The 9,682-nt window shown below is 31.4% G+C and overlaps 1 protein-coding gene across 1 annotated transcript in view; it reads left to right on the top strand.

Annotated features, from left to right (window-relative positions):
• The first annotated feature begins 7,992 nt into the window (after positions 1–7,992).
• The window catches only part of LOC149578368 (protein TONNEAU 1a-like), a 56,134-nt gene continuing 54,444 nt past the window's right edge, over positions 7,993–9,682 (top strand). Inside the window, exon 1 of the mRNA XM_089828552.1 lies at positions 7,993–8,399. Within this exon, the coding sequence (XP_089684678.1) occupies positions 8,313–8,399 (87 nt within the window). The 5' untranslated portion in view covers positions 7,993–8,312. The remainder of the gene's footprint in view (positions 8,400–9,682) is intronic.

Raw genomic sequence — 9,682 nt, 5'->3', positions numbered from 1 at the left:
ACTCTTTGAAAATATTGATTTTCACTTCTCAATGGAGATGGAAAAATGGACTTCAAATGAATTCAAAAAAATTTTAAATTTTTTTTTGGTAGAAACTAGAAATAAAATGCTAAAATTCTCTAGTTTACATCATCTTCAAATTCTTTATGGTTTTTTAGTAATATGCATTTGAAATGAAATTTGTTTTAAAAATATCCATTTTAGTGTCAAAGTTGGCCAAAAAGTGTAAATCATTACTGTGGCCTGACCCACATAAATCAAACGAGATAGGTGTGCTACAAGAGGTCTTCAACATTTGTCATTACCCTACTTAATTGTGATATGCAACCATGCCATTTTTTTGACCTCGCAGGTCCGTGGTAAAAAAAAAAACTATCTAGTGCTAGTATGTGTAACATCGTTGCCTCCTCATGGTCCAAAATCGAGTCCCATAAATTATATCATGAGGTGACAATAAAGGACCTTTCAAATTTTCGCTCACTAATCATCGCGAAGATGGGACACCACTTTTTATCATCGTCCATAGATCTCCATGGAGACTCGCGATCACTACCTATCATCTAACTTAACCTCTATGAGGGTATGATAAACACTTGTATCATTTTTTGAAGGTTACCAACTTACATCAAGGTATTTCATTTCAAGAATTTTCCTTCAGTATTATTTCCTTTAAGAAAATTAGTAAACACATTAAATACATTGATGAAATTATCATGGAGACAAATTTGGCTATTCTAAACAAACAAACTTATGTGGCAAAGAGAAAACTAAGTAGTAGACAATCTTCACATGGCATTTTCAATTAGCTTATTTAGATGTATCCATACATTTCATTTCTTCAGAAGTATTTAGACCTCAGTAAGAATCATGACCTGGATACAATGAAAGCTAAGTGTTCCATTCATTCCCATAAGATATAGGTTCATGTGAACCACTAATCATGATAGTACATGAGTCAATGAGCTATATTGACTCAAAAACTACATAGTTGAATCCTGATAGAAATATCACAATTTGACTTGCTATGGAAAATATCTCCTACTTATCGTTCCTTTTTTTTGGCAAAAATGCTTATTACATTAACTATTCCATTTGTCCCTTTACAAGGAATTTTCATAACTCGTAAGATAGGGCTTCATATTCCTTTTATGGACATAAGTAATGCAACAAGCTACTGGCTAGAGTATCACTTTTATATTATGTTACCAATTTCTACTAGTTGATGATAGAAGATATCCTTGCAATGAAGGTTATAACCTTTTTTTGTGTCCTTGACTATATACAAAGGAGGCCATAGAGTCATCTATTATCCAACTGGGCTTGTCAGCCATAGAATTATTGCCCAATATGGTGGTTTTAAGACATAAAATAGCAAAAGTCAAAACTTGCACCATCTACCCTTATGTAGATAACTTTGAAAATACAATGCAAAGAGAAATGAATGACTCCAAATCCCCAATCTTAGTGTTAACTCCTAGACTTTTATTTGTTGCCATCCTAGAATGGGAGAAATGAATGACATCAAATTCACATCTTTTGTGTCTATGCTCAAAATTTTCTTTTCTTCCATCATAGCAAATGGAATCACAATAGTAATCTAAGACCTCAAAGGCCTTTGCATGACATGGATAGAGTAGTTAGTAAAATCCAAAGCTTTTCGTATCTCTCTGATTACATAAGTCAAATTAAATATCTCTACAATTACAAAATGTGTATCTTGCAACATGGCTTGGTCGACTAACTACTTGTTACAATAAAATTCCCACTGGAGCCTCAACAAGCCCCATCCTTAGCATTCAAACAAAGAAACACTCCCAATAGTGAAAAATCCAAATTTAGACATCATGTGTATATCTCATTCTGCATTTTCCCTTATTGTATTTAAGTTATTGCTCACACTTTCAAACCCACGAAAAATAAGTAACAACTATCCCAAGATTTGCACCTACCCTAACAGTTGAAAGAGTTGTCATTGTGGCATTTTCTATCCAATTTGTATGTTGCAAGCCATAAAAATGCAAGATTAAGTGAATCAAAGATCTTACCTAAACTAGACATCTTAAAAAATGAACATACAACACATAAAAAACTTTCACCACAACTTTCAATAAGTTAGAACAAGGGAACCCAATGAACCTTGATTGATTTGCTCTTAGAAATTATGATTATCACTATTGATTTCTTGTAAATAAAAATGCAAACTAAAACAAATGAATGAAGGGCTTTGAGAACAAGTACGAAGAACTTGTCCCAAATATCCACCAAAAAGGATGAATACAAATGCAAAATCTATTATAAAGAATGAAAATGCAAGAAACCAACAAAATACATTCAAATGAAAACTAAGCTAAGTTAGAGGATTCGACTAAACTATGAAATCAATTCTAAGCTACCATGTATGGATTGAAATCTAAGGTATGATGCAAATGTAACTATTATTATAAGAAAGTGAAATGGTAAAACGCTAGAATGTTAAGTGATCAAGTGATCTTATAGAAGATGATAATTATTAGTCTAAGAATGAGAGAGATACATCCTTTTATGGAAATTAAAAAAGCTTGGATGGAGGAGATTAAGGGGCAAAAGAATGGATGACCAAGATTAAGAAAAGGGAAGTGGCTAAAGATGAAGAGGCAAAAGGAATGTGTTGCTAGGATTAAGAGGAAAAACATGGAAAAGTCAAATTCCACTTTATAGAGAGGAATTCAAAAGTGATTGGAAGAGAAAAATATGGAGAGGTGGTCACCTAAAAATAGGTGATTAGTCACACGATAGGAGGCAATCCACCTTTTAATCACAATTAGAAGAGTAATGAGGAAGAAAATAAGATTAGGAAAATGAAAAAGTGATTAAATAAAAATAATTTAGGTTTATAAGAACTTTAGGCTAGTGGTTTCTACTTTTCTCTTCTTGTATTTTAAGTTATTTCTCACACTTTCAACTCCCCCCCCCCCAACCAAAGAAAAAAAGGGAAAAAAAAGAACTAAAAACTATCCCAAGATTCACACCTTGCCCAATGGTTGCAAGAGTTGTCATTGTAGCCTTTTCTCTTGGTTATAGAAAGTTAGAAGTGACACTTAAAGGGTTGATCCACAAGTTGTCAGAAAATGATTTCTAGATCGTAAATTGCATTATTCTATTAGTCATGACATCTCCTTTTTTAATATATTTCCAAATAATGAGTAACCTGCATAAAAGGTAAGGAGGTTGCAACTTACCCAACTTGGGTTATCGGTTCATCTCATTGCAAGCTTGCAACCATTTTCTTTAACTATAATTTAGGTATGTGAGGACGTGACAACTTAACTCATTTATAACTACACATGTATAATTCATTGTGGGTCCTGTGCAGTGGTACATTGTAACTTTTTTGTTGTCTTCCTGAGTTATCGAGTTGCATCATGTCATCTAAATTGGAATGTGACAGTGCGCTAGGAGCTTTTTTTGTCTCTGCATGTTACTAAGTAATTTCTTTGTACATAATTCATTGTCACATGGCACATGGTGGCATGGTATAATATTTCTCTTGTTTCTCTGCATTACTAACCTACATTATTCATTGATTAATTAATATGGGTTATGAAAATGATTTACATAGCACCCTTGCAACCATTTTCCTTAACTGCATTTTATACAAGATATATTAGCATACCACTTAGTTTGGTGTCTACAAATGGATACTTTCAAATAGCATATGGGACCTACGAATAGATACTTTAATAGAGCACCTAATTCAACACTTACTCGTCTAAGTGGTGTTCATTTTGGCACCAAGATATGCAGAAAAACTAATGCCAACACAAACATCACATTGCTCTCAAACTAGCACCATACCCTCCATTTTGGTGTAAAGAATGCCATGAGCGGCGACAACCCAATGAATAGCATCATTTTTTAGAAAAATAATAGACAAGAAATATAGTAAAAGTGTCCATGGAAGCAAAATGTGGAGCCAAAAAGGGTGCTGATGAAAAAGAGTTATTGTAGTGTCCTCATCATAAATAGTCTAGTATAACAAGATACATACACATATTTAACAATTCACTTAGATCAATAACTAAGAGACACATGTGTCAATAAAGTTGTAATCAATACTATTCTAAGAAAGCAAGCGTGAATGATATGGGCGCTTTGCACAAATGATTGCATATTGAATGACTTTGATCTAGATTTTAGGTTTTGACCATCATATCTAAAAAATGACATCTCTTTACCTATACTTAATTAAACATTTATGCTTGATTAAATATGGATAAAGAGATATTTTCTCTATTCAATATCAAGCTCATGATTTTTGATTACTTTTTCACTTATACATTCACCCTTCTCTAGTGTATACCTTGTTGAAATACATTTTTCATTACGCTAAAAGATTAACTTGTTAATGCCCCATACAAATACTAGAATTATACAAATCCAACAGAGACAATTAGTCAATGCCTCAAATATAAAAGGGTACAATGGCAATCAATCCAATCTCACTCATTGTAGACTCTTTCTCTTCAAAGCACTAATTTCACCTCTATTTGCTATAACATGACAACTAACAATATTTACACATAGAAAGTTGTCAATATGTTTCTAGGAGACATGTTCATGGAGGTCAAATATAAAATACGATCGGAGAAAATAAAGGACCTAAAATGAACATGCCAAAGTTCATCCCATTTAATGCGCCAAATTAAAGTATTTAGCTACTTTTGTAATCTTCAAACACTTAAATATTGAGAGAATATAGGAAAACAATTCTTTTAAATATGGAAAACACATCATTAAGTTATGTAAATGTTTATTTAGTCCACTCACAACAACCCATTAAATGGCTAAAAGTCCAATAATATTCGATTTAAAATTTAGACATCTAAGGATTAGATTTGTAGATGTGGGGTCGACTTGGCACCCATGAAAAATACTTGAATGCAAAAATAATAGTGCATGAAAATAAAGTAAAATATTCCTAATTAGAATTGGTGCAATGTCATATGCATCAATAGATACACATAAATATATAATATTATATGCATATAGGGATAAGGAAGAACTAGGGAAATGAGTCCAACTTATGAAAATTTGTATCATTTAACCATAATGACAAGCATTTGCCTAATAATTCGAATATTTAATATAATTCAACTAAGAACAAATTTAGTAAAATTAACAAATTAGTATTAAAACAAATTAAGCTTTTATATAGTAATTTTAGTAATTTTATTATATTTTATAAAAGATAATAATTTTAATAATTTTATTATATTTTATAAAAGATAATAATTTTAATAATTTTATTATATTTTATAAAAAATAAATATTTTATATAAAACTTGTATATTTATAATTTTAATATATACTTAGAGACAATATATTGAAAATATCAAAATTATAAATTATAAATTTATATATTTATATATAGTATAATTATATATTTATACATATAATTTTAATTATATTATCAAATAACTATTTATTAAATTAATTAAACTATGAAATAAAATTGGCATGAGATTTTACAATGAAATATTATATAAAATACTAAATAGTATAAATTTTATTTTCAATTTTAAAAATTTATATTTTAATATAATAAATATTGCATTAATATAATAAATATTTTTATCTTTGAATAAAAATATACTTATAATATATATATATATATATATATATATATATATATATATATATATATATATATATATATATATTGATCGCTAAGAGGCCAAAGTCAAGATTATTATTATGTATTGTTATTAATTATTATTTTATTAAGCACAGATAGATTCGAACCCAATACCTCTTTGATAAGAGACTCACAATTCACCATTGTGTTGTAGGCTCTTGCCTATTTAATTTTAATTTTTTATTAAAGGTGAAAAAATAATATATAATAATATGATAAAAAAATAAAAAATAAAAAATAAAAAAAAATATAAATGTTACAAATAAATCGAATACTATTTGTAAATAGGTAAAATAATTAAAAGGTTAATGAAAATGAAAATTATTCATACTAATGTTAAAGAACAATAGGAGGGGTTTTGAGGTTTAAATTAATTAAGAATGAATTTCTATAATTGGATAGCGATTGTTCAAATTAAGGTATAAGTTGCTTAGATAAATAATTTTAATAATTAGATAAGTGAAAAAATTAACATCTAAACTTAGAAAATTATTTTTTCAAAAAATAGAAAATAAAAATATTGAATTATAATTGATGGAATAAAAGTCTTTTAATAACTGATTAATGAAAACTTTTTTTTTTTTATATATATTAGAAATAAGAGTTTCAGAACCAGAAAAAAACACCAAAGTATCAATACGAATATACACAAGGAGGCCAAGCCTCACCGAGAAGAGAAAGTATCAGTTAAACAAACAAAGCAACAAAAGGAGGAAAAGCAAAACTATCTAGCTGAGAAGATCATAATGATTGTCAACCCAGGCAGTCCAGCCCAAGGGACCTTCCATCCAAACTATACTTTTATGACCTTGAATCTGCACCATCATAAATAACTCTTCTTTTCTGGCATTCCCTTTTTCTCTAATATCTTTGTTCAATCTATTGCAAGCTTGCTCAAAAACATGTAGATCATCCAAAGTACTACACCACTGGTACCCACGCTTAAGCTCAAGGTAGTAAAGAGCAGCATGCCCATCACGAAGGAACCTCCTCATATTGTCCCGTTCAATCATCATAGTAGTCTGCACTTGTAAGAAGATTTTAAAGTAAGTGAGTTTTCGAAAAAACTTAGTAAGATCCCTATGCTTACCTTGATACCTTTCCTCGTTCCTGCACTTCCAGATCTGCTAGAGAATGTTAGACAACAATATATTCCAAAATAAATTGGTATCTTTAGGAAGACCATTAATATGACCAGAAAAAATATAAAAAATATTAACATTAATAGGATAAACAATGCCAAACATTTTCCATATTTCTTTAGCAAAAATACAATCAAGAAGGATATGTCTACCAGTTTCAAGAACTCTACACAAGTTACAAATATCAGAATTAACAAAATCTCTCTTTATAGGTAGCTTGTCCAACAAAACTAACCATTTGAAACATCTTATCTTGGGTTCCACAGGATTCTTCCACAAGATATCAAAATACTTTTTCAAAGCATCAACGTCATAAGAAGAGTACCAAACAGCATTAACATGATTGATAATATCAATATTACAATCAATGATTTTATAAATATTCTTAGCTTTGAGCAGAGTAGTAATGATACCACTAGGCCATTTGCACTTCAGGAACTTGAGAGAATCAGTGTGGCAAATAGTGGGAAGACCAACAGAAGCTTGCACAATCATGTTATAAGTTCTTCTATGGGAATCCGGGATAGCATATTTATCCTTAAGAACATTCCAAGGCATAATTTGATCATACTCAAAGAGATCCATAAATTGTTTAATACCTTTATTAGCCCACTGCTTAGCAGAACACCCTTGGGTAAGGGCCAAAGGTTTACCATTTAGGTGGAGATTCCACCAAATGGATCTTTCACCATGGAGTTGAATATTGGAATGAAACTCCTTGTTAGTGATGAATTTCCTAACATGATCCCAAGCCTTCCAAATAGACCTGAAAACCACAAAGCCTTGAACCATGATAGTAAAATTACCAAGAATGAGGTCACAAAAGGGAGGCTAGTCCAAGACTTAGCTTTTCTAGGAACACCCCTCTCAATATTGCTCCTAACTAGAACTTTCCAAGGAGAATCACCCTCTATGGACTGAAAAATCCATTTGGCAGACAAGGCTATACCTTGAGTTCTTAAATCCTTCGGCCCAAATCCCCCAAAGGACTTATTACAACCTATCCCCAAATACCAATATATTAAATCTAAATAAATCCATCACTACATAAAATTTCACTATTTATTAAAATACAATTATATTAAAACATTATCGTCGTCAAAAAATAAATGTATAATTGTATGAAAAATATAAGAAAATCGTAAATATAACTAATACACGTGCGGAGTTTCCCATGACACCCATAAAGGCAATTTTATTTAAATAAAAAATAGGAGACAGTGTATTTCGTTTTCCCTTCAATATGGTGATGAAGCCGGGTTTAATTAGTAGAAAACTTTAATCTAAGATTAAACGCAAGTGGTTGATTTTGGAAGGCCCGCTTCTGTGTATGCAATTTCTGAATGGGTAGGCGGAGGAGGGAACTTGCATTCGTTGAAGCTTTTGCGGGGTAGAGGAAGCACAGAGAGAGCAAACATCCAAAATAGTTTCTTTTCTAGCTGAAGACGGTTATTTGCAGTTGAAACATATAAATTGGGCATGCGATCAGAACGAAAATGGATGATTATATGCGAGAAATGATGGATCTGAAGACCCTGGTGACTCGATCTTTGGAAAAGAAAGGCGTCCTTGCTAAGATTAGAGTAAGTTTCCAAACCCTCAGTTTAATCCCCGCTAAATTACTTGCTTCTCTAAAATTTTTCCGATTAGTAGGTGTTGTCTATTGCATTTTCTTTCAATTTTTGTTCGATTCATAGAGGACCTGTAAATTTGCATATTTCGTAATCCCGGAATGCTTTTGCATCTGGTGGTCTTCTGTTTCCTTGATGAGTTTTGAGGAACGGAAAATAAGGCATTAGTTGTATGGGTAAATTTCTTTTTTATTCCCGTGGCGTTGGAAATAGTGGCGTTTGAAATGAAATGCTTGCAAGTGTGGCATTTTTCTGAGCGTTAAAAAGCCCATAGTCATGTATTTGGTGCATTCGTAGTCACTCCTTTCTGTCTGTTAAGTAGGATTTTATCCGGTCTGGCTATCTGGCCAGCGTCCTCTGGCACGTTTTTGAGTGCTGTACTCGTGCATTTTGACAGTGTAGGTTTAATGGTAAAATTCAGATTGAACCAATGTTGGTACAAAATCGAGCACAATATAGGAATAGCTAAAGGCTAGAAAATTCCACATATTTCCGCAAGGGGTTCTGCCCAGATCCGGATCTGAAAAAAGACATTTATATGTACTATTTAACTATAATTTGCGGGATTTGAAGATTCTACATTAATTTGTCCAAATCATTCTAAAATTTGGTGAAGTGTCATATAAGTTTTCTTCAGTATTCTCTTCACTTGGCTAAATCTCCTTAATACGTAGTCACATGATCATTTGAACTGGGCCTCTTGCCGTTTTCTTGATGGACACCATTTTTTTAACAATCCAGTTGCATTTACTTGTTTTAGACCCAGGCAGAAAATTCTGAAAATATTTAGTCAGATTGGAGGATTAGAGATTGCATGCCATTAACTATGATGAATTCTTTTATGCGCGCAACCAATTATTATACCAAATTTTTAATGGAAGTGTCTTTGCACGGGACTATCTTTAACTTTTGACATTTTGATCTCAATGCATATTCAATATTGATTGGCAGAGCCCTTTGCGTATATAGCGTTCTCATTTATTTTAATAACAACACATAGGTCTACTTAATTTATTATTCTCTAATAGGTCTCAAGCAGTATTACAAGATTCATACTGGGTGAAAATTTGGTAAGATAAACGATTCTTTCTCTTGAGTCTCCGCTGTGTCTATATTGTAGAGATTCCCTTTGATATATATTGCGGTAAGATTTATGTTAGGAATCACATTACAATGTCTCTGTCTCTTCCATGGCATAAAGATACTCTGTTGTATATTGCAAACAGATTTACCTT

The sequence above is a fragment of the Cupressus sempervirens genome, chromosome 1, assembly GCF_028749045.1.
Source record: "Cupressus sempervirens isolate cs-2001-9-10 chromosome 1, ASM2874904v1, whole genome shotgun sequence".
In the NCBI taxonomy this organism is placed as follows: Eukaryota; Viridiplantae; Streptophyta; class Pinopsida; order Cupressales; family Cupressaceae; genus Cupressus; species Cupressus sempervirens.
This window is presented reverse-complemented; position numbering and strand designations above follow the sequence as displayed.